Source organism: Macaca nemestrina, chromosome 12 (genome assembly GCF_043159975.1).
Source record: "Macaca nemestrina isolate mMacNem1 chromosome 12, mMacNem.hap1, whole genome shotgun sequence".
NCBI classification, from domain to species: domain Eukaryota; kingdom Metazoa; phylum Chordata; class Mammalia; order Primates; family Cercopithecidae; genus Macaca; species Macaca nemestrina.
In genome coordinates, this window is record NC_092136.1 from 117,041,698 (window position 1) to 117,066,242 (window position 24,545).

The 24,545-nt window shown below is 50.9% G+C and overlaps 2 protein-coding genes across 6 annotated transcripts in view; one reads left to right on the forward strand and one right to left on the reverse strand.

Moving 5' to 3' along the window:
* The window catches only part of LOC105476435 (proprotein convertase subtilisin/kexin type 7), a 28,011-nt gene extending 7,113 nt beyond the window's left edge, over positions 1–20,898 (reverse strand). Inside the window, exons 1-13 of one of the 4 annotated variants that reach the window (XM_011732397.3) lie at positions 20,426–20,898; positions 19,524–19,657; positions 18,749–18,868; positions 17,776–18,255; positions 16,623–16,757; positions 15,561–15,726; positions 14,320–14,410; positions 13,095–13,149; positions 12,472–12,610; positions 11,516–11,616; positions 7,890–8,057; positions 7,357–7,464; positions 6,767–6,869 (exon numbers count right to left, since the gene is read on the reverse strand). In XM_011732397.3, the coding sequence (XP_011730699.2) occupies positions 6,767–6,869; positions 7,357–7,464; positions 7,890–8,057; positions 11,516–11,616; positions 12,472–12,610; positions 13,095–13,149; positions 14,320–14,410; positions 15,561–15,726; positions 16,623–16,757; positions 17,776–18,243 (1,534 nt within the window). In that variant the 5' untranslated portion in view covers positions 18,244–18,255; positions 18,749–18,868; positions 19,524–19,657; positions 20,426–20,898. Of the gene's footprint in view, positions 1–6,766; positions 6,870–7,356; positions 7,465–7,889; positions 8,058–11,515; positions 11,617–12,471; positions 12,611–13,094; positions 13,150–14,319; positions 14,411–15,560; positions 15,727–16,622; positions 16,758–17,775; positions 18,256–18,748; positions 18,869–19,519; positions 19,658–20,425 lie in introns of all 4 variants that reach the window. The other 3 variants (XM_011732396.3, XM_071075993.1, XM_011732395.3) reach the window with 3 other exon arrangements.
* Positions 20,899–20,992: 94 nt separating this feature from the next.
* LOC105476434 (ring finger protein 214) overlaps positions 20,993–24,545 on the forward strand; it is a 63,263-nt gene continuing 59,710 nt past the window's right edge. Inside the window, exons 1-2 of one of the 2 annotated variants that reach the window (XM_071075991.1) lie at positions 20,993–21,124; positions 22,650–22,762. In XM_071075991.1, the coding sequence (XP_070932092.1) occupies positions 22,656–22,762 (107 nt within the window). In that variant the 5' untranslated portion in view covers positions 20,993–21,124; positions 22,650–22,655. The other variant, XM_011732394.3, reaches the window with a different exon arrangement.

Sequence of the window (24,545 nt, forward strand, 5' to 3'; positions counted from 1 at the left end):
CTCAAGTTCCTTTCTCCTAACTGGCTGAGATTCCACGGCTCATCCAACATGTGTGTTTACATTCTCAAGCTCCCTTCGCTTTCTGTCCTTTCACAGCAATGTTTGACAAAAGTCAAACACTGGCTCAGCCTGATTATCCATCTTCTTGGCTGGACCTTTTTACTAGCACCTTTCCTACTACAAATGAAAAACAAACCCTTTCTCAACTCTTCACTTTCTTCCACCTACCACTGTTAAGAGCATGGGCTCTGGAGCCACCGGGCTTGGGTTCTAATCCCAGCTCTGCCACTTACTAGCTGGGAGAACTGTTTCCTCATCTGTAAAATGGGGCCAGTAACAGTACCTACTTCATAGGGTTGAGACAAGGATTAAATAGTTAATATACCTAATGCGTTCAGAATGGTACCTAGCTAATGTTAAGGCTACATATGCGTTAGACATTATTTATTTTCCTTTATTGTCAAAATTCTTGAGAAAACTGTTTAGATTCACTATGGCTACTTCTTACCTTCCCAATTGTCCCTGACATTTTTTTTCTATCAAAATAGTATGCAAGAATTTAAATGTACGTTGGCGCTAGCGTGCTTATAATGAAAAAACCAATTCCCTACCACCTGGGAGCTACTCCCCAGAAGCAAACTTTTTAAAATGGTTTTTAATTGTTTTCTTCTGGGATCTACTTTCGTGTTTCTAAACAGTAAGTGTTATGGATATTTCATGGCTTATCAATTTGAGACATTATGTATTGACTTCCAATTATGGCAGATGAGAATTTAACAAATCATGCCCACACCTTTTCCCCAACTGTCTTCACAAAATAATGACATCACAGTTTTTTTTTTTTTTTTTTTTAGACAGAGTCTTGCTTTGTCGCCAGACTGGAGTGCAGTGGTATGATCTCAGCTCACGGCAACCTCTGCCTCCCAGGCTCAAGCCATACCCCCACCTCAGCCTCCCTAGTAGCTGGGAACTGTAAGTGTGCACCACCATGCCCAGCTAATTTCTGTATTTTTTTGCAGAGACAAGGTTTTGCCATGTTGGCGAGGCTGGTCTCGAACTCATGAGCTCAAGCGATCTGCCTGCCTCAGCCTCCCAAAGTGCTGGGATTAGAGGCATAAGCCACCGTGCCCGGCCACCAGTTTCTTTGAGAAGCCTTCCCTTTCTTCCCTAGCAGCAGGAGACATCTCTGCTGTGCTCTCAAAGCACCTGTGTTGTCCCTGTTGCAGTGCCTACAACACTGCACTATGCCTGTAAACCCGGCTGTCTTCCCTACCAGGTTGGGAGCTTGTTGAAGGCAGGAACAGTGTCTTATCCCTAAGTCTCTAGAACTTAATACAGTGCCTGGGATGAAGTAGGCCTCGAGTATTAGTAGAATGAATAAGTCGATTGAGAGAGATTTCACAGAAAAAACCAAAAAGATTAAATTGCAAGGGAAAGGGTTGGGGAAGACCTGGGGAGAGGTGAGAGATATAAAGGGATGAAAAACTCTTGAGTTTCAAGTTTGGGGGCCTAGGGAATGGTGATGGCACTGACATAAATGGGAAAATCTTAGAAAGCAAGCCCAGCTTTTTTTTTTTTTTTTTTTTTTGAGGCGGAGTTTCGCTCTGTCTCCCAGGCTGGAGTGCAGTGGCCGGATCTCAGCTCACTGCAAGCTCCGCCTCCCGGGTTTACGCCATTCTCCTGCCTCAGCCTCCCGAGTAGCTGGGACTACAGGCGCCCGCCACCTCGCCCGGCTAGTTTTTTTTGTATTTTTTAGTAGAGACGGGGTTTCACCATGTTAGCCAGGATGGTCTCGATCTCCTGACCTCGTGATCCGCCCGTCTCGGCCTCCCAAAGTGCTGGGATTACAGGCTTGAGCCACCGCGCCCGGCCGCAAGCCCAGCTTTTGAGAGGTGATAGTGAGATCTAAAATTTTGTACATGGTAAGTGTAATGCATTGATGCAACATCAACAGCACACAGTGATTTAGGAACAGAAAGATGATGGAAAATATTCATGGCATAGTTAGAGGAGAGCAGTGATGTGGCAGAGAAGGGGCTTACAGGAGAGAAATGACATGTTATGGAACAGAATAGAATCCCAAAAGGAAAAGAATCCCAAAAGGAGTGCTTGTCTGTGTTCGCAGTGTACATAGTGACATGCTACATCCATTTACTTCTTAGTGTGGATGGGGACTTGGGTGGCAGTGCAAATGAGTACACTAGTACTCTCTCTACCAGAATTAAATGAGTCAATACATTAAATGAGCTAATGCCGAGAACACTGCTTGGCACATAAAAAGCATCTTATTATTTGGCCTTTGGTAAATTGGAATGTTTTTCTTTTTTTTTTTTTTTTGAGATGGAGTCTTGCTCTGTCACCCAGGCTGGAGTGCAGTGACATGATCTCAGCTCACTGCAAGCTCCGCCTCCCGGGTTCACGCCATTCTCCTGCCTCAGCCTCCGGAAGTAGCTGGGACTAGAGGTGCCCATCACCACGCCCGGCTAATTTTTTGTATTTTTAGTAGAGACGGGGTTTCACTGTGTTAGTCAGGATGGTCTCGATTTCCTGACCTCGTGATCTGCCCACCTCGGCCTCCCAAAGTGCTGCAATTACATGCGTGAGCCACTGTGCCTGGACTATTTGCCCATAATCTTATGGAAGCTATGCTCTAGTTTCTTATCCTTTCCACTGGTGAAGGATCAGAATAAGACATTTAGGTTGAGGACTCATTTGTGGAGAAGTGGTAGCTAAGGTCATAAACACAGCTGCACTGTCGAGGAGGAGGATGTAGAGTGAGGAAAGGGTCAGGAAACAAGCCTTAGAAGACGCTCACAGTTCAGGAGTACAAAACAAGTACCTCAGGCAGAGACGGCAGAGGAGAGCTATGCAGCCAAGAAGGCCACAGAAGCTACAGGAGGAGAGAGGTTGCAACAAAGGCCTCACTGATAGGGTCAGAGTGACAAGAATATTAAAAAGGATGAACCCTGAACTAACCCCTAAACCAGTGAGGAAAGGGGCACTCTGGGTAAGAAAGCAAGTCTTCAGTGGCAGAGGGAGTGTGTGAGAAAGGAGAGAAATTGCTTCAGTTCATGCATTTGAAAAGTTTCCTGGTTGGAGGCGGCAGGGACTTGCATTTGAAGGCAGAAGGGAAGAATCAGCCAAGAGGGAAATGTTGGTTAAAGAGGGAAGACCTGGAGAGGAGAAGAAACAGGACTCACTGCACAGGCAGAGGCTTAGCCAGTATCCTCAAGACTGCAGCAACAACAAAAGGAGAGATGCAAGTGGGAGTTCAGGCACCTTCTCATCACAGACTGAGCCCCACTCTCCCTCCTACCCTCAGGTAGAGACTTCAGACCAGTGTCAGATCTGAAAAACCCAAGGGGCCCCAATCCCCTCTCCCTCATCACCTCCTGTCAGTGGGGAGAGAGAAAGATCTGTCTTGCTTTTTAGCAGCATTTCTCAATATGGCAGCCCATAGCCACACATGACTATCTAAATTAAAATGAAGTATAATAAAACTAAAATTTAGCTCCTTAGTCATATTAGCCTTATTATTATTATTATTATTTGAGATGGAGTCTTACTCTGTCATCCAGGCTGGAATGCAATGGCGCAATCTCAGCTCACTGCAACCTCTGCCTCCCAGGTTCAAGCGATTCCCCTGCCTCAGCCTCTTGAATAGCTGGGACTACAGGCATGTGCCACCATGCCTGGCTAATTGTTTGTTTTTTTTTTTGAGACAGAGTCTCGCTCTGTTGCCCAGGCTGGAGTGCAGTGGCACGATCTCGGCTCACTGCGAGCTCCGCCTCCCGGGTTCACACCATTCTCCTGACTCAGCCTCCCAAGTAGCTGGGACTGCAGACGCCCATCACCACACCGGGCTAATTTTTTGCATTTTTAGTAGAGACGGGATTTCATTGTGTTAGCCAGGATGGTCTTGATCTCCTGACCTCATGAACCACCCGCCTCAGCTTCCCAGAGTGTTGGGATTACAGGCGTGAGCCACCGGGCCCAGCCAATTTTTGTATTTTTTTTTTTTTTTTTTAATAGAGTTGGGGTTTCACCAGGTTGGCCAGGCCGGTCTTGAACTCCTGACCTCAAGTGATCCGTGCCCCTCTTGGCTTCCCAAAGTGCTGGGAGTATAGGCTGGGTATGAGCTACCACACCTAGCCTATTATTATTTTTGAGAAAAGGTCTTGCTCTGTCACCCAGTATGGAGGGTGCAGTAGTGCAACCATGGCTTACTGCAGCCTTGACATCCTGGGCTCAAGCAATCCTTCCGCCTCAGCCTCCCAGGAGGCATGCACCACCACACCCGGCTAATTTTATTTTTTGTAGAGATAAGGTCTCACTGTGTTGTTCAGCCTGGTCTTGAACTCATGAGAGTAAACAATGCTCCTGCCTTGTCTTCCCAAAGGGATTACAGGTGTGAGCCACCATGCCTGGCCAACGGTCATGTTTTAAATGTTCAATAGACTCAGATGGCTAGTGACCACTGAACTGAGCAGCATGGACATAGAACAATTCCATCATTGCAGAAAACTCTTTGGGACAATGCTACTCTAGAGTCTTAGAGGTATTTCACCTCCTCTTCTATCTCAGGGATGTTCAGCTCCCTCTGCTTTATAAAAAGTTCACTCTCCAGCCCCCAGACACTGAATCAACCAGGTCCTGGCAGAAAACAACCATAACTTGGCTGCCAAAGGGGTTAACTGACTGCCTGGGACTGAGCTGCTCAACTCTCTTTTTTTTTTTTTTTTTTTGAGAAGGAGTCTCACTCTGTCACCCAGGCTGGAGTACAGTGGCGCAATCTCGCTATCTCAGCTCACTGCAACCTCCGCCTCCCGGGTTCAAGTGATTCTCCTGCCTCAGCCTCCCAAGTAGCTGGGATTACAGGCACCCGCCACCACACCCAGCTAATTTTGTATTTTTAGTGGAGATGGGGTTTCACCATGTTGGTCAGGCTGGTCTCAAACTCCTGACCTCAGGTGATCCGCCCACCTCAGCCTCCCAAAGTTCCCAAAGTGCTAGGATTACAGGCATGAGTCCGGGTACCTGGCTTAACTCTCATTTTAACTGGACTTATTTCCTTCAACCTCCAAGCAAGCCCACAAACTTATTCGTTCTGTTTTGTCTGCTCAGAGGAAAATGTGGTCGTGTTGGAGGAGAAGACAACTTCACTGGCTCTGAAAAGCCAATGAAAATAGTACTTTGCAAAAAGTTGTGAATAACTCTGCATGTCAAAATTACTCAAGGCAAAAAAAAAAAAAAAAAAAAAAAAAAAAAACTCCCCCAGGGAGCTGGGGGGAGGGAAAACTCTAGTAAAACTTTTGCTTGCTGCCCTTCCAATAGGTAAAGGGCTCCATTAGCCAAACTCCCTAAATTTTCCCCTCCCTTCTCTTAATCCTGCTTTCTCCACTAGGCCACCTCCCACTCTTCTCCACCCAGGCAATCTGCCCTTCTTTCTCTTACTTTTTAGTGACAAGCAAGCAGTTGCCAGATGCCTCAATGCCTAGGGTAGACATTCCGTGGCAACGTCCCCTGGTCAGCTGGAAGCAGAGGATGACGAAGCTGGGGAGAACATATTACTCTTTGAAGTCACTGCCCTCATTTGACAGATGCGATGGGAAATAGCCGTGGATGGAAGATGCAGTTGAAGGCACACTATCTCTAAGACACGCAAGCGCAAAGCCAGGGGGTTCCAAACGAACTGCATTCCTGGAAATGTGTCTGAACTTCTCTGACTTGGCTGATGCCTTACGCCCTTTCCAAGATAACATTCCTTTTACGGGAAATGAAGTGACTGGCCTGGGGTTTCATTCCACGTGGAGGGAAATTGGGCAAGTGCTGGACGTGGTTAGGAGAGAGGAAACTCAATTCTTCTCAGTGAAACCTCCACCCGAGGGAAGCTACCCCTCAGCCTCCCTTCTGAGTAACCTTCTCTGGCCATCCCTTCTCCTGCCATGGCTCTCGATTGATCACTAGGAGGACAGAAAAAGTGAAGACAGTTCTGGTTTGGGCACCAGACATAGCATGCTTCCTCTGCAAAAAGTAGCAAATGACTCACGGAAAAAGAATCCCCCAAGGAGCTGGGGGCAGGGAAAACGCTGGCAAATGTGCAGACAGGGCATCCTCTAGCACAAGCATCCTGATCCAGCCACATTCTCCTCTAGCGAGGGCGTCCACCTCTTCGCTCAACATAAAACCAGGTCGCTGGCTTAGAGGATACACCCTCTTCAGACAGTCCTGGTTCACCCTGGGCACCACGGAGGCGGAGGCAGAGGATGGGTCACTAAAGCCTAGGAGACTTCTACAGACCCTCTGTCCATCCCCAGCAGACCGCATCTGACTCTATTAGGTAAGCCTAAGAATCAAAGGAAGAAATGCCAAACTCCTTTACTTCATCCGGACACCAAAGGACTGACCAGAGTTCTCTGGCAAGATCTTAGCATGAAGTCACAGGAGCTTCTCTGAGCTCTCGCCCCGGTCTCACCTCACTTCCCCAAGCCCTAGTCCCATGCCTCCCACCCGCCTTCCTCCTCAGTTGCTCTGCTGCTCCTTTTCACTACTAGGAACCCAGGAGAAAGGTCTTGTTTAAGCAGCCGGGGCAGCCAACTCAGAAGCAGTAACATGTCCTAAAATGGTCAAAGAAAACTCCACAGGTTTGGCTGGAGCTCAGCTCCGAAAGGGGGTAGAATCTGGCAGGGAGGACGAGTTTAACTTCCTTGTCACCCAGCCCCAAACCTCAGGCCTAAGATTAACCCACTTTGTGCTGATTACTTACCATTCCACAGAACCTCCAGGGAACGGGGGGACTGCGGAATCGCCTTGTTTTCTTTTAACATGGGACTGACGTAGGATGCTAAGTAAGGGACAGATGTCCAGATCTATGAAAGGAAAGGAGGGGATGGCAAATCAACAAACAAGAATGATCACACCCACATTCTCACAAACACACACGCCCTTGTCAATACGATCTTGAAGGTTTAGCTGTCTTTATTTTTCCACTCATCACCTTCCTTCAGCCCTCGGCTCCTTCTTGCTTGCTGGAATGCTATGTACAGCCCCTAGTTAAGGAACCAGAGGAAATGGCTGTGTCCAGGGTGGAGGAGGGGAACCAGAGCATCCTGAGTCCCATGCATACTCAGGTCCCATTTACTCTATTAGTAGTTTGGAAACTTCAGTGATAGCACTGAGCCTGCTTTCTCATTTGTAAAATGGATATCAGCTGGGATGAGGGTTGAAGTGGTTAAATCAGTGAACTGAACGAATATTTACTAGGCACCTATGATATCCCAGGCAACGTTTGGGGCATTCAGCCCCGACCCTTGGTCCCTCCACACAGGGCACCCTGCCCTGCCAACACCTGTTCACCTTGGCTGCATTCACGAGCCTCCAAGCATTGAGCAGGCCGAAACCGTGCTGGTGGCTATGGCTGAAGCCTGCCTCGTTGGTGACCCACTCCGCACGGCGATCCTCGTACTGAAAGGACAGAGGTCCTGGTTAGTCTCTTGCATTGCCAGTGTAGTCTCAACAATCTAACTCTGGTTTCCCTGCTTGCTCTGCCGGCTGATCCCGTCCATGCTCTCCCACTGTGGCTACTGGGAATGGATTCCCCAAGGGAAGCTGGGACAAAAGGTCAAAGCCCATGATGTCACCACCCCAGTGGCTTGCTTCCAGAGAGGGGCCAGGAGGCACAGCCAGAGCTCTCCTTTGCAGATAAAATGAGTTTAGGCCTGTGGTCTTTGTGGGGCCCCCACACCTGTTCTTTACATATGCCACTCTGAAAGGGACTCTGAAAGAGACTTAGTATCTAACACTTGGGACATTGAGAATCTAAAGCCACTGGACAGCCAAACTCTGGAGCAGCCTGGACCAGGCCACTTGTCTACCTGCTGGTATCTCACCCGGGTGGCGGTGAAGACAATGATGTGCTGGACGTCACGCCACGTGAGGCAGGGCCGCACCTGCAGCATTAAGGCTATCATGCCAGCTGCCAGAGGCGCTGCAGCTGAGGTCCCCGTGTGGCCCTCAGTGCAGCCAGTGCCCTTCTGAAGGTCCCAGTCAGTGGTCACCTGGAAGTAGAATGGGAAAAGGAAGCGGGTTAGAGACTGAGTTTAAGCTGGGGACAGTGGTGTGCACCTAGAGTGCCAGCTACTTGGGAGGCCCAAGCAGGAGGATTGCTTGAGCACTGGAGTTCAAGGTTATAGTGAGCTCTGACTGTGCCACTGCACTCCAGCCTAGGTGACTGAGTGAGAACCCATCTCTAAAAAATAAAAAAATAATAATTTTTTAAAAAGAAGCTAGAGACTGTGTTCAAAGTTGTTATGGGGGGAAGGTACAGGGCTGGTCCTCAGAACAGGTCTCTCAGGTGGACCCTTCCCTCGCTATAGCTGAATCTTTGACTAGAGAGGGACCCAGTAGTAGGGCAGGTCCTGGCCTCCTAGCAGAATGTCTGGAGAACAGAGACAAAGATAATAAAAGTTACTTTTGAGGGTGTGGTTGTTGGGAAAAGGAGGTAGAGATAGGAAAGGGCTCCCATCCAGTGCAGATAAGGGTTTCCCAACTCTTTTCTTTTTTTTTTTTTTTCCCTTGAGACAGGGTCTCCCTTTGTCACCCAGGCTGGAGTACAGTGGTAAGATCATAGCTCACTGCAGCCTTGAACTCCTGGGTTCCAGCGAGCCTCCTGCTTCAGCTTCGCAGGTAGCTGGGACTACAGGCGTGTACCACTGCACCCCACTAATATTTTTATTTTCTGTAGAAACAGCATCTCGCTATGTTGCCCAGGCTGGTCTCGAACTCTTGGCCTCAAGCAATCTTCCGGCCTTGGCCTCCCAAAGTGTTGGGATTATAGGCATGAGCCACTATGCGGGGGGGCCTCCCGATTTTTGCTCCTAATATTCTTGCTCCCATTCCTAAATTCTCTATCCCATCTCCCAACTCCAAACCCTTCAACCCCCACAACCAAGCTAGACAGAGGAAGTGGCCAGGGGAGCTACTGGGCCCAGCTGGAGCTGGGACAACACTGATGGCACTATTCGAGGAAATCCAGTTTGGCATCTCCATGACGGGGGCTGGAATGATGTCGGCATGAACACGGGGAGTATGTTCCAGCAAGAAGACTGTGTCCTTGCCCACCCCAGAGCCCTGCATGGACTCAGTGTCTATAAGGCCCACCTGCCCGGCTCTACAGCTCTCAATAGGACAAGCTGCCTCACTGCTCTGGGCCAGATGCCATGAAACCCCTTCTCTCCATGTGGTTCTGAGGTGGGGAGTGAGAATGGGGCAAGGGGAGGCAGTGTCTGCCTGGCATCAAGCTCTTTTTGGGCTGTCATCAACCTTGGAGCCTCAGAGGGTTTAGCTGAGGCGGGCCCTGCCTAAATCTGCTCCACTCCATGGCACTTGGATCTTTGGCCCATGGTGTCAGTGCTAACACCAGAGAATTTCTTTCTTCTAAACTTCTCTTCTGGGTCAGATACCAGGGTGGCGACTTCTGCCAAGAGCTGCCCTTTCTCCACTGTACTCACTGCTTCCCTCCCAGCTGTTAGAGCAGCTGCCAAGAGATGTAATTTTCACCCAGCCATGGCGCACTCCCAGAAAAAAAGGGAAAAGCACTCTCCAAGTGGTAGTCTCAATGAGAGTGGGAGCCTGGTTTATGCAAGGGAGCGGGTTGATTTTTTTCCCTGTTAAGGAAACAGCCTTGCAGTGAGAGTCTGAAGTGCGGCTGTGAAGCCCACGAACTTGCCTGTGGTGGCAGGAGCCACAGGCAGGCATTGAAAAGTCCAGAGAAGCTTCGCTTCCCTAGGGAGCCAAATGGTGGGAAGCATATGCCCCCAGCCTCTGCCCTCAGAAAGACAGCTCCACCCAGCTGCCCTGGTCATTGACTAGAAACTGGCAACAAGGAGTTTCCATGGCAAGGACATTCCAAAGATGGGAACTCTGCTAAACACACTGTCTTTTCATTTCTGGGCAAATTACAGTTCAGATGGAAGAGGGTGGTGAGGGTGAGAAGCTGAGGTGAGTTAAGATGAGAAAGGCCAGGTACAGCAGAACAAGAGTGACATTATGTTGTAGAACCTTCTCAGGTCCCTGGCCTGAGCAGGGTGAGCTGGCTTCCCTAGAGTTCTGCTAGAGGGTGGAGCGTGGTATGTTCCTGTTCTTCCTCCTAACCCAGCCTGGCCTGTAGTGGGTGCCCTCTGTGCACACAGCCCAACCTCTCTTCCCTCTCTAGTCCACTCCCTTTTCTCTTCTCCCTGGGGCTAGTGGGAGGCGGTAGTAGGGGTCAACTGGCACAGAGCCTTGGAACATTGTGTTGACCAGAAGTCATTTATTGGCATAACAAAATTTTAGTTTTGGAAAATAAATTGGACCCAGCAGGAAGACAAAGCAGCCTAGTTCCCAATGGCCCCAGAGAGACCTCCCCACTCAGCCACTGGAGAAATCTGACACCACCTGGCTCCAGCCCAGCTCCTGCCTAGAGCCTCCTATGCCCACATTACATGGTTGTGGGCAGCAGGGACAGGCAGGGAGCTCTAGGGTAATGGTCTAGAGGCCTGGCTTAAACCTGCTGGGATGACGCTAAGCCCAGTTGGGTGTAGGTGATCATCTTCAAATTCTTTAAATGGGTTCCACAGGTTAGAGAACCTCCACGACCCTGCTCCAATCTCATTCGCTATGGCTCCAATTTTAGCTCCAGAGAAAGAGCTCTCTCTGGTGTTGACATGAGACACTCCCCAACTCTTCTTCCCACCCATCCCCTAAAAACCACCACCAGACTAGCACTCCTCCTGAAGACACACATGACCAGAACTCAGGATTCACCTAAGGGCTGAAGGGCAATGGAATGATGAGTTTTTTTAAGTCCACAGAAATTAGCAAAAGCTCAAATTTTACCAAAGGAAGACATTGCAAAGAAGTTGTTTGTGCATTTCCTTGAGTGTGAAAAAGGTGTTTAATCCATGTGACACTTAGTTTCTTTTTTTCTTTTGAGAAGGAGTCTTGTTCTGTCAGCCAGGCTGGAGTACAGTGGTGTGATCTCGGCTCACTGTAACCGCCTCCTTGTTTCAAGTGGTTCTCCTGCCTCAGCCTCCCGAGTAGCTGGGATCACAGGCGCACACCACCACACCTGGCTAATTTTTGTATTTTTAGTAGAGACAGGGTTTCGCCATGTTGGCCAGCTGGTCTTGAACTCCTGACCTCAAGTGATCCACCCGCCTCAGCCTCCCAAAGTGCTGGGATTACAGGAGTGAGCCACCGTGTTTGGCCCCATGTGACACTTAGTTTCACATGGGGAACAGTGTGTATATTTGTCCTAAATCCAAATTTCTAAGATAAAAGCATTCCCAAGAAGTATTCAGAGTCCCCGGGTCTGCTCCTCCAAGGGTGGCATGCCTTAAGAGATCCAGCTCTGTGGGGGAAGAGGAGCCTGAGTGTTGGGGCCGGGAAGCAGGGAACAGTAAGAATCGCTGTGATGCCCGAGACGTGAAGTCTTGTGGGAAAGAGGCAGGCCATGGAGGGCCCGGGAGGCACTCACAATGCTCCGAAGCATCTTGTCCCCACCACTGAAGGTGACTGCCAGCATGGAGGCACATTCTTCTGCATAGAAAGGCATATGTCCCTCCTCATCCACAGCTCCTGGGGACAGAGGAGGGAAATGAGAGCTGAGATGAAGAGGGGATCCTGTGGCAGGGGCTTGCTAATGTCAGTTATCTTGGAGTTATCATCCTGGAGGGCTGTCCTGAGTTTGAAACATGATCTGAGCGGCCCACATCCCTCAGAGTGGTCCTGATCCTCTTCTAAACAGGCAGTCTCAAGTGGCAGAGGGCATTCTGTGCCGCAATACCATTCTTTCAACAGGCTCTGGGGTACAACTGGAAGCCTTCTACCTTTATACCCACTTATTCATTCACATGCTCACTGTTTTCAACATTCATTACCCATCTACTGTGGGTCACACCCTGTGCCAGGCATCAGGGCCATATGGAAAAGGCCGCAGTCCTGGTCTCAAGGAGCCTAGAGTCAGGTAGAAGTCAGGTAAGGAAATAAACGCAGTTGGGGTGGCAAATGCTAACTGGGAGCACAGGCAAAGGGCACTTAATTTAGGCCTGTGGGCAGTCAGGGGAGGCCTCCAGCAGGTGGAAGGTGGCCCACAGAAAGACAGGCCACAGCAGAGGCCTAACCAGCTGTGGTGGGGTGGAGGCAGCTTGGTGATCTCCAGATGATGGCTTGAAGGTGTTCCCAGAGTATGTTGACATCTAAGGAAGTCCCAAGGTCCTCTGCAAGCAAGGCTAGTCCTATCTGAGCCCAAAGAGATTACTGTGCTCACACAATAACCTAACCTAACCCTAACCCTCACCCTCACCCTCACCCTCACCCTCACCCTCGCCCTAACCCTAACCCTTAGACACACACAGAAGCTGGGACAAGACGTGTGATGCCCTAAGCATCCGGTGACACACACACAGGAGCACAGAAACACTGGGAGGCTACCTATGGTGACCGTGTAGATGGAGTTGGCGTAGCCATCGTAGTTGCAGTTGTCGTTGTGTTGGCCTCCGTTGCCACTGGCTACCACAAAGATACTCCCAAAGCCCTGGCGACCAGCAATCACTCCGTGTTGTAGGGCAGCCTGAGGAGCCAAAACATCAGGGTGTCCGTTGAGGAACCCACAGAAAGACCTCCACCTACTACATCAGTCACCCTCTCCATCCCTTCTAGAAACAAAAGGAAAAAAGTTCAAAGGGCACTGGGATGGGGAAAAGACTGGAAGATGGACCCTGGATGTGAGGAGGGAGCTAGGAGTTGGCCCAGGATGTGGGGCAGCTGTGAGTTGAATGATGACTGATGGACGCCCTCTACTTATCAGAGGACAGGGTGGGGCCGGGCATGGGAGCTGAGGACAAGATGAAAGGGAGACAATCTCAAAGTACTGTTCCCTTTCCCTCTCTAGGAACAAAAGTCCCCCAGGCTTCCTGCCCCGACGTTCGGTGTTCTCTTCCTGAAAGGAGACCGCGCGTGGAGGTGGAGTGGGAAGATGGCTCAGTTTGCAGCAGGTCTTCTGGGACTGAATGAAGAGCGCATCCTGCCTCTCAGTCTCGGTGCAGGCCAGTTACCTTTCCAAGCTGATGGGGGCCATCCACTGTCTTCCCATCATCATCTGGTCCCCAGCTGTTGAGAAATAAATACCTAGAGGGGACAGCCAGAGCCAGGCTATGGCTACCCACCCAGCGCTTCCCAGTCTCAGCTGGCTACCCTTTGACCTGCGGCTCTTAACTCCTCCCAAGGGTTCCACTTAAAGGCTTCTGTGATTAAAAGGCACAGGGTTCAAAGGTCCATCCCCTCTCCAACGTAGAAAGCAGAAGTGTGCTAAGGCTCTTCTTTTCCTTGTGAATGTCCCCATAGCCCATAGTGGCAGAGGGGGACAGAGGTCACTCTTCTCCTGATCTAGGGATCAGAGACATGTAGATTTTTTTTTTGTTGTTTTTTCCTGAGACGGAGTCTTGCTCTGTCGCCCAGGCTGAAGTGCAGTGGCACGATTTTGGCTCACTGCCACCTCCGCCTCCCAGGTTCAAGAGATTCTCCTGCCTCAGCCTCTGGAATAGCTGGGATTACACGTGCCTGCCACCACGCCTGGCTAATTTTTGTATTTTTAGTAGAGACGGGGTTTCACCATGTTGGTCAGGCTGGTCTTGAACTCCTGATCTCAAGCAATCCACCCGCCTCAGCCTCCCAAAGTGCTGGGATTACAGGCGTGAGCCACTGCGCCCGGCCCAACTCGTGGGGTAGAAGGCAGAGCACCCATGAACTTCTGTGGAAGCTCCTGGTTATCAGGCTGAGGAGTTCTCTATTCTGTCTCTATCAGGAAGTGTACCCTGTGGATGATGTCATGGATTTAAGGGAGGTAGGCTGGGGGAGGAAGAGGTGCCATCAATGCTATGGGGGCCCCCAACCCCATTTCCTTCTTGTCCAGTCCGGCACAGCCATGCCCTGAAGGTGCAGTGCATTGATGTGGGGTGGGGGATTGGTGTTGGGCATTCAGCTGGCCTGTGGTTGGAGAGGAAAGCCCGCTTTCTTGCAGAGGCCTTAGGAGTTTAGAAAACAAATAAATGTGCACAGGCCAGGACTTCTCATGTGGCAACCTGATTACGGCGGTGGCAGGGGCTTAAGGTTGAGAGCCCAGTGGCTGGGAATCTAGAGAAATGAAGGCAATGGATGTATTAGCTGAACCCAATGAGGAGACCCCTGCTCTGGCTGAGTCAGCCCACTTGGTTGGGCTTTCATTGGCAGATTTGTCCCAGGTGCTCCAGACTCTTGCTCTGATGTGCAGCTCTGCCTCACCTGCAGCTGTAGATGTCATTGATCTGATAGTGCTTGTTGAACGCCACTGCCTCCATGCTGTCTGTGAGAGGTCCATCCAGTACCCGGATACCTAGGCAATGAAGGCCACAGCAGCTCCTCACTAATGCTGGTCTCCTAGCTGGGGAACTGGGAGGTGGGGAGCCATATGTGGGAGATTTATTTTTCCCTACATGCTGTTTGTACATTTTGCAATTTTTTTTTTTTTTTTTCTTGAGACAAAGTTTCACTCTGTCGCCCAGACTGGAGTGCAGTGGCATGATCTCGGCTCACTGCAGCCTCCACCACCCGGGTTCAAGCGATTCTCCTGCTTCAGCCTCCCAAGTAGCTGGGACTACAGGCGCATGCCACCATGCCCAGCTACGTTTTGTATTTTTAGTAGAGATGGGGTTTCACCATATTGGTCAGGCTGGTCTCGAACTCCTGACCTCAGGTGATCTGCCTGCCTTGGCCTCCCAAAGTGCCGGAATTACAGGTATGATCCCTGTGGCCACCGCGCCCAGGCCATTTTGCATTTTTACACCTTGTATATGTATTACTTGTCCCCCCACCAAAAATATATAGAGAGAGAAAGAGACAAAGTCTGGCTCTGTCACCCAGGCTGCAGTGCTGTGGCACTTTCAGAGAAGGGACTTGGACAGGGTTTCTGGCGCCCCCGTAGTCTCATTTATGGAGAGCTACTGCCCTCTGCTGGAGTATAAGAGGAATACAGTTAGTCAATTCAGTCTGTAGGTTCCCAAGCACTCCTAATAAGGAGTTATGGTGAGGGTTTCCCCATTCATTCCCTTCACCTTCGGCCTTAATGGACAGAGGTTGAGTGTGAAAGAACCACAGAACCACCTCCAGGGAGGAATAGGGCTGCTCAGCCCTCCCAAAAGGATAGAGAGCAGCCCATGACCATCAGTGTGACTGGAAGCTGGAGAGCTGGGAAACGCAAGGGCTGCCCCCATAGACGTATCGGATCATAGAGAAAGAACCAACAAGAAGGCACTTTGTAATTTATGGAACTACAAATAGAAAAACATGTTTGAAACACCACTGCACTGAAAAATAAATGAGCTGATATGTCCTACAGACACCTATGATAAACTCACCCTTGCTCTATGCTATGTGTGTCAGCTGGGCTATGGGATAGAGAAGTTTCAGAGTAGGAAGGGGTGCAGGAAATGAAGACTGTGGTCACAGGAGCAGCCTACCAAGGCTAGGCTGGAGGCACAAATTACCTGCGATGCGGCTCCCATAGGCCACGCCCACGGCACAGAAGCTGTTGTTGGGCACAGCCGCGATCTCTCCTGCACATCGCGTGCCATGGTGGTTGCCATTCTCCACGTCCGGGTGGGGCATGGGGTCAGGGTCATTAGAGTTGAGGTCATAGCTACCCTCAGGGCTCTGAAATATTTCGGAGGTGACATGTGGTCATTCACTGGTTAGAGGGGGGTCAGGTCCTGGGATTCAGGGAGAGAAAGGAAATGGGAGTTTGGGACTCGAAGCTAGGGCAATAAGCTCATTTCTTTGTTTTTGTTTTTGAGATGGAGTCTCACTCTGTTACTCAGGCTGGAGTGCAGTGGCACAATCTCAGCTCACTGCAACCTCTGCCTCCCGGGTTCAAGCAATTCTTCTACCTCAGCCTCTCGAGTAGCTGGGACTACAGGTGAGCACCAACACGCTTGGCTAATTTTTGTATTTTTAGTAGAGACGGGGTTTCACCATCTTGGCCAGGCTGGTCTCAAACTCCTGACCTTGTGATCCGCCCACCTTGGCTTCCCAAAGTGCTGGGATTACAGGCGTGAGCCACTATGCCCGGACCCAATAAGCCCATTTCTATCTGCAAACCACACTGGCTAAAAGATATGAGCAAAGGACACTGGGGCAAAACTGAGAAGTGCCACAGCTCCCAGCAAACTTCTCTTGCCCATTATGCGAAGGTGCCTACAGCTCCATGGCTTGGGAAACCTGGAATAAAAGGCAGGCAGGGCTCCCTAGAGGCCACGCTTCAGAGAGAGGAAGGTACTCGGATTTCCAACAAGAGGGAAGTTGCCTGCAGGGGCCACTCCTCACTCCTCAGAAAAGGACTAGAACTGGAAGCAGGATTACTCTCCCTTAGAGTTAGAGCCACCTGCTGTGCCTTGACTACCAGTCTGGAATGCTGGCTCGGGAAAAGGAGAGGATGAACCCCATCTCACCTCCCAGGCTCCTTTATTTGGCCCAAAGACCTCTAGAAAAAGGGCCAAGACTGAGGCAACACCAAGAAGGAGGTAAGACGTGGTGGGTGAGGGGCCACTCACATAGTTGGGTGCAATATCCTGGATGGTGTGTTCCACTCCATCATCCACTACCACCACCGTCACCCCTCGCCCAGTCACATTGCGCTCCCACACACCCGTCACGTTGATGTCCCTGCCCGGGCTCCGTCGGTTATTCTGTAAGACAGACAGGGTGGGAATCCAGTGACACACAGCCCAGCCCAGAGGGAGACGAAGTTATAGCTAGCAACCCCTTTTCACCCTTGGCCTCCACCAAAGAGCCAGACAGAGATTGCAGGCCAATAGGTCAGGTGGGAACAGAGCCAAGAAGGGGCAGGTGAGAGCTCTGCCACAGCCTTGGATTCCAGGAAAGTTTGCCATCAGTCATGGGGGATTCGGGGTGAAATGGAGGCTAGGGTGAAGGGTTGGATGACACGCTTCTTTTTTTTTGTTTTTTGAGATGGAGTCTCACTCTCTCGCCTAGGCTGGAGTGCCGAGGCGTGATCTCAGCTCATTGCAAGCTCCAACTCCCGGATTCACACCATTTGCCCGCCTCAGCCTCCCGAGTAGCTGGGACTACAGGCGCCCGACACCACACCCGGCTAATTTTTTTGTATTTTTAGTAGAGACGGGGTTTCACCGTGTTAGCCAGGATGGTCTTGATCTCCTGACCTCGTAATCCACCCGCTTCGGCCTCCCAAAGTGCTGGGATTACAGGTGTGAGCCACCGCGCCCGGCCGGATGATACACTTCTTATGACAATGGTAGTATCGTATCACTTATGTCATAGCGTTTACTATGTGTCAGGCACTGTTCCAAGTGCTACACATGTATGCATTCACTTACCCTAACCATAACTCTATGAGGTGGGCACTACTACAGTCTCACTTTACAGATGGGGAAGCTGAGGCACAGAGGTTAAGCAGCTTGCCCAAATGCACATGCTAGTAAGTGGCGCAGCTGGACCTTGAGCCCAGGCAGCCTGGGGGCACCATCTGTGCCCTGAGTACTGCAGAACACCGGCTTCTAGAAGACAGTAGGAGGGAGGGAGAGCTGAGGGAGACACCACAGAACCGGGAAATGGTCCCTCAGGCGAAGGATGGAGGCGACTGAAGAGCGATATAGTCAAAAGCCCACTAAAGAACTGGACTGGAACCTACCCACCTGAAACCGCACACTGTAGGACTGGACTCACCAGGTGCCACTGCTGTGGGTACTTGGGGTCATTGAAGTGGACGCTGCGTTTGGCCCGCCTTAGCAGCCTCTGCTCTGAGTGCCAGCGCACAGCTTCATGCCCAGCCAACACAGCCTCCACCTGCTGCCGGATGGCCTCCACCTCCAGCGCCGGCCTGTGCCCAGCAGGCTGGACAAAGAGATAGTGCCCTTGAAGCTCTCCGATGCGTCCAGCATTCACCAGCCCTGCTGCCTGGGCCAAGGCATCCGCCTGCTGCTCCAGAGTCTCTTCCTCCCCGTCACCTTTCAGGCTTTCCAGGTGCACAGCCCAGCTCGGCCCCCCTGGGCCCTGGCCATCAGGCCCACCTGTCCCTGCCAGGCCCATGACCCAGGGAACCAGTAAGAAGAGCCCAGCTAATTCCAGCCAGAGGCAGATGGGCAGGCCCAGGGGGGCATCCAAGTGTGGCACTTTCTGCCTCCCCTTCGGCATCAGAGCAGCGGACTGCAGACAGAGAAAAAGGATGTGGAAGAGATTAAAGAGTTGGTAACTGCAGGAATCTGAGAGGGAGATGCTGAGCCATCCACGCGTTCCCCCTGGAAGTCCCCAAGCCATGCCTTTTAAATTATGAAACATCTGATCCTCTCTTTCTGTTCACATTTATCCCTGACCAGCAGGGATAAGCCCCCAGGTGGAGTGTGGACCAGCACTAACGCCAGCGGATGGCCTCCCACAGCAAGACAGCCAATCCTCACGACACCAGCTAATCCAGCAGGAGGTCCGGTTGCTCACAGGCACTGCACCCGTCCCCTGTTGCCACCCACGGGGCTCAAAGCACACATCGCTCCCACAAACTACTGGCTGCATTCGTGACTGTTCTTTAGGACAGACAACCTCCTCACCCCTACATTTAGAGAGGACATAAATCTTTCCCTAGCTGCCTCCTCAGTCCAGTTGTCCTCAAGGCTAATTCCCCATAACAGGGCCCCGTGCCCACCTGGACTCTACATGAGGTTGAGCTCCTGGTCTGGCTAACCACGCCACACTCATGTTGTGCAAATGGAGAAAAGGCATCACTTTCACCGTAAGTAGTGTTGACTCAGCAAAGGCTACAGACCTGTGGGGCCCAAGAACAGAAGAAACAGCGTCCCACCAATCCCAGTGCGACCAGCAAAGGTTAGATCAACTCCAGGACCAGGGACCAGAGAAACTTAGTTGTCATTTTCAAAGATGTAAAACTGGTCATAGACTGGCGCAGAACTGGTACGGTGAGGCCAAATCAGTATAACACCCAGAAATCCCACTTCCTGTGCTATCATGCCACCCTCTTTTCATTTTTTTCCCTAGAGGCCTAGCAAAAAACTGTTACCAAAATGCCTCCCGAAAGAGTAGGTAATAACGTCCTAGAAGTCCAGGTGGTAGTGAACTTCCTGATTTGTCTACCTCAGAAGGATATCAGGGAAAGTGAAAGGAGGGAGGAGGCTGGGGCGAAACAGGGGGAAGCCAGAGAGTGCAAACAAAACAGAACAGGCACCAAGGACAAGCAGGCAACCAGGAGAGAAGGAATGATGAGGGAACCTCACTAAGCAGCTACCCCTGTGCTGAGCTCAGGAGGCTGGCTTCAAGGAGAGGACTCAGGCTCCAGACTGGGCCTCCAATTGCCTGGGTTTGACAGAACCAGGGAATTGGTCTTAGGAGCCCTCAAAGAAAAAAAGAGCCAAGTAAGAACTGGGGGACAGACAAATGGGGTGACAAGACGTGTGTGTACCTACGGTGGCTAGGCTTCTTCAAAAGCCTTTGTTCTCCACTGAGTCCACCCTGGGGCAGGGCTTAGTACTCAGACACACACCCAAGCAGCTCTACGTCAAAGCATTCCAGAAAAATGGGAATTTTACTGAAAGACTTCCTGGAAAGGGAAAGGAGAACTTATGCCACCTCTCCTTTCCCTCTAAAAATCTTCATACTATATTTCTTCCTCTCTTTTTCTCTTAGGTTTCCAGGTGTATTCCCTCTCAATCCCTCCCTGCCCCGGGAGCCTCAATTCTCCCAAGATATTTAGGTGTCTGCAAACTCTACTAAGTAAACAAACAAACAAACAAACAAACAAAACCCTTGTTAGCCAGACAGTGGCCCCTGTAGGCAGGCTCCTTCAGACTCAGAGGATCCCACCACAGATGTCCGGAAGAAAGAGAAGCATGAGCTCCTTCTGTCTCCCAGTGGCAGAGCAGCATTTTTATCCCCCAGGCTTCCGGGAAAGGAACCTTAAATGCCCTCTGAAAGCAGGTCTCAACCTCTCCCAAGGGCTAGGCCTCTCTTTACAGCTCTTAGTTGACAAGGAAGAAGAGAATGGGCAGCCCAGAGTCCAAGATCCTGCTCCCAAGTGACTGTCCTCGCTGTTCTACACCCGGCTTCTAGAAGCCAGCTTGGGTACAGGATCAGTTTCCCGATTCCCCCTCCATCGGCCTCGATCGCTCCGTGCAATGTGCCCCCTCTCCTCATTAGCACCCACATAATCCTGGAATCCTGGACCCTGGGGCCCCATCTTCCTGGGGTCCCCCACGTCAGGACCTCAGGCACCCTCTGTGCAGCTCCCTCATCCTCAGACGCCGGTTCCCCCCACTTCTGGGCCCCCCTGACTTCCCAGGTCCAGCCCCACACCTAGTTCCCAACTCACCGGCCCGGCCGCAGCTGCCGCCGCCTCCCTGCGGAAACTCGCGGCTTCCCGGGAGCCGGAGGAGCAGTGACAGCAGCATCACTTCCGCCCGCGGCGCAGCCAATCAGCACGGCGCCTGCGGCCCAGCGACCCCACGGGCCCCAGCAACCGGCGCCCGGGGTCCGGCTCCAGCGGGCGGCCTCCGCAGGCAGGGGCCGTGCGGGCGCTGGGGGCCGAACCCGCGGGCTCCGCCTCCCCGAGTCCTCGGGGCATCTTCCACATAGTCCCTCTTCAGAAGGTTCTCCTTCATGGCGTCCTCTGTAAAGGGCATTTCTGTTCCGACCTTTAAAATCCCCTAGTTGCTTTTCTCCCTCTGACCGCCATGGCCCCGACTGTCCCTGTAATCTTTCCAGAGGGGATCCTGCCCCGCCAGGTCGCCTTCCTTCTCGCAGTCGGCTCTCCCTTCTTCCCTGCGCCCCGGGAGAGTCCACCTGTATCTCAGGGGTCTCCTGCAGCATCCCCGTGCCCCGGCGGCGCCAGCTCTCGCCGCCAGAGGGCGCTGTCGGGGGCGGCGCGGCGCCACCGCGGCCTCTCCTCTCGCGGCCGGAGGCTCGCCCCCTCCGCTCGTGCCGCCGGAAGTGGGAGGTGCCGCGCGCGGGCCGGCGCTCGACCCCTCCCCCCGTGGCTCGGCCGCCCCCTCCCCCCGCTCCGCCCGCTCAGGTGCGTCCCGTCCCTCCCCCACTTTCTTCCCGGGGGCGCGGCGCGGGAGGTGTGTGAGGGGCGAGCGTGGGTGGGGGTTGCGGGGCGAGGGCCGGGGAGGGGGGCCGGGTGGGGGGCGTGGAGGGTGCTGTGAGAACCGAGGCGGGGGTCCCGGCCTAGAAGTGGGACGGGGGGGCTGGCAGTGGGGTGGGGGGGCCAAGGGAAAGGGGTGGAGGGGGGCTGGTCCGAGGCAGCGGCCAGCCTAGCAGCCCCCTGTGGAGGGTGGCCAAGGCCACCCAGCGCCGTTTCCCCCCATTGTCCTCTTCCCGTCTGTCCCCTGTTCTCGCCCGAGGACCCGTGGCTCCGGCGCCTCCGCTTCGCTGGTGGTCGCCCCGGGTTGCGGAGTTCTTTTTGGTACACTCGACCCTGCAGCCAGCTGTTCCGACCCGCGCCACGGGCTCTCTAGCCGCGGAGTTGCATGCATGACCCTTATCCTGGGGTTTCGTTCACCGGGCGCAGAGGACCCCCCAGCCCTGGGCTCCTTGGGGACGGGATGTTTGCACCTGAGGGAGCAGCAGTGGCGATTTGGGGCCCATTTTCTCCCAGGAGCTTTGTATAATGAGGGAAACTGAGGCACAGGGTCTGTGGGCTGTGACTGAGGTGTTGACACAGCCCCATCTGCCTGTCTACCCCGCGCGCTCTTCAGTGTTCCGGGGGCAATACCTGTGATGCTGTTAAAATAAAAGCAAGAATGCAAACTAACCCTACGTTCACCCCCACCTCCCAAGTATTTTGATTTTCTTTTCTCCTCATAAGGTCATAAGTTTGCTCTGCAGCATAGAAGATGACCTTTTGATTTTTAAAAAAGGCATCCGTCCCAGTTCCGTTACTTATGTTACCATGTTTTTCACCTTGGCATTTTCAAGCTAGAGAACCCAGGATTCTTTTTTGCACCACTAGTCACTCTGAAGAGTCTGTACTTTTCTCAGATAGTGGGTATCAGGCCTTTCCCATCTGTGGGGAGCACACTGACAGTAAAAGATGCACCCTGGATTGCCCAGTATTGCTTTACTTGTTCGCTTACAGGCAAGTGCCTCCAAAAACTTCACTTAAATTAGTGGAGAATGCTTTGAATGTAACAGCCATAAAGTGATTTAAAAACATGAGATCTGATTGATACTAGTCCGAAAAGTACATCTTTTATTATAAATGATAGTAGACAAGGTAGGCTTGGGACCACTTGGAAGATCCTGGCAAACTAAGATCTATTGTTTGAAATGACTACATTTCTGCCAAAAGTGAAAATAAGATCTTTGCACAGACTCCGAGATATTTATGTAAATACAGTGACTCTTGAGGATTGTTGCCCGCTAGGACTTTGTATACAATGTCTCTTTTAATACTCTTAAGTATTTTCTCCCGGAGCCCAGGTTTTTGTATTTCTTTACTGCAACAGCTCTGTTGTGTGGACATTCTGAGGGGGGAGAGATACATTTGTTTTAAACTTTGGAAACTTGTAGCCTGTAATTTGTTTCTGAATGTACAGAGCATAATGGCAGCGTCTGAGGTTGCTGGTGTTGTGGCCAATGCCCCCAGTCCTCCGGAATCTTCTAGTTTATGTGCTTCCAAATCAGACGAAGGTCTCCCAGATGGTCTAAGGTAATGTGTGGACTCCTGACTGGGAAGATTCATTTGGGTAAAGGGTTTCTGAGATGGTTGTGTAGCTGGTCTTTCTTTTTGGCTCTGATGGCACTGCACTAGGTTTTTAAAGGTAGAGGACTGTCTGATCTATCTTTGTATTTCTGGTATCCAACACAGCATCTGATACTCAGCAGGCATGCTAAATGTTTGGAGAATAAATAGAATACATGGGTTCAAACTCATTAAAAAATGCAAATATTTTCCAGCCCTTTCCTATGTGGACTGTATGTTCGTTTAACCATATGTTTATATGTTATATATGAGAAATGTTACATTGGTATGTGTACATGGATTCTAAATACGTATACCCACAGACACGCAATTACCCAAACTTGCATCTCATAGTAGCTAATGTAATACATTGTTATGTACAATGTTGAACTAAATTAACTATATAGTTATCCCACAGTATATGTTGGAGATTGGTTCCAGGACCCCTACTGAGGATACCAAAATCTATAGATGCTCAAGTCCCTTACATAAAATGGTGTAGTATTTTATCTGGGACAGGCATATGCCCACCCCACTTAAAGCAATTAAAAAGATAATAAATAAATAAATAAAATGGTGTAGTATTTGTGTATAACCTATGCATGTCCTCCCATATACTTTAATCTCTAGGTTATTTACACCAACTAATACAATGTAAATGTTATGTAAATAGTTGTGTTGTTTAAGGAATAATGACAAGGAAAAAAATTTGTGCAAGTTCAGTACAGATGCAACCATCCAATTTTTTTCTGAAATTTTTTTTAATGGTTTAAATCTATTTCACTTTTGTTTTTTTGAGACAGAGTCTCACTCTGTTGGCCCAGGCTGGAGTGCAAGTGGCGCAGTCTTGGCTCACTGTAAGCTCCGCCTCCCAGGTTCACGCCATTCTCCTGCCTCAGCCTCCCAAGTAGCTGGGACTACAGGTGCCCGCCACCACACCCGGCTAATTTTTTGTTTTTTTAGTAGAGAGGGGATTTCACCGTGTTAGCCAGGATGGTCTCCATCTCCTGATCTCGTGATCCGCCTGCTTTGGCCTCCCAAAGTGCTGGGATTACAGGCGTGAGCCACCGCGCCGGCTTTTTTTTTTTTTTTGAGATGGAGTCTTGCTGTGTCGCCCAGGCTGGAGTGCAATGGCGTGATCTCAGCTCACTGCACCCTCTGCCTCCTGGGTTCAAGTGATTCCCTTGCCTCAGCCTCCCAAGTAGCTGGGATTACAGGTGCCCGGCACCACGCCTGGCTAATTTTTGTATTTTAGTAGAGATGGGGTTTTGCCACGTTGGCCAGGCTGGGTATTTTACTTTTAAGTGGTTTATTTTTATATTTTAATAAATGGACACAATAATTAATTGTACATATTCATGGGGGTACATAGTGATGTTGTGGTACATGTAATGTATAGTGATCAGATCAGCGTAATTAGCATATCCATCATCACAAACATTTATCCTTTTGAATATTTTCAGTCCATGGTTGGCTGAATCCATGAATGTGGACCACAGTCTATATAAAGAGGCTGACTGTGTATTCTTCCGCAACTCTTTTTTTTTGGGAGACAGACTCTTGCTCTGTGCCCGAGGCCAGAGTGCAGTGGTATGATCTTGGCTCACTGCAACTTCTGCCTCCTGGGTTCAAGTGATTCTCCTGTCTCAGCCTCCCAAGTAGCTGGAATTATAGGCGCCTGCTTGGTAGCCCAGCTAATTTTTGTATTTTTAGCGAGATGGGGTTTCACCATGTTGACCAGGCTGGTTTT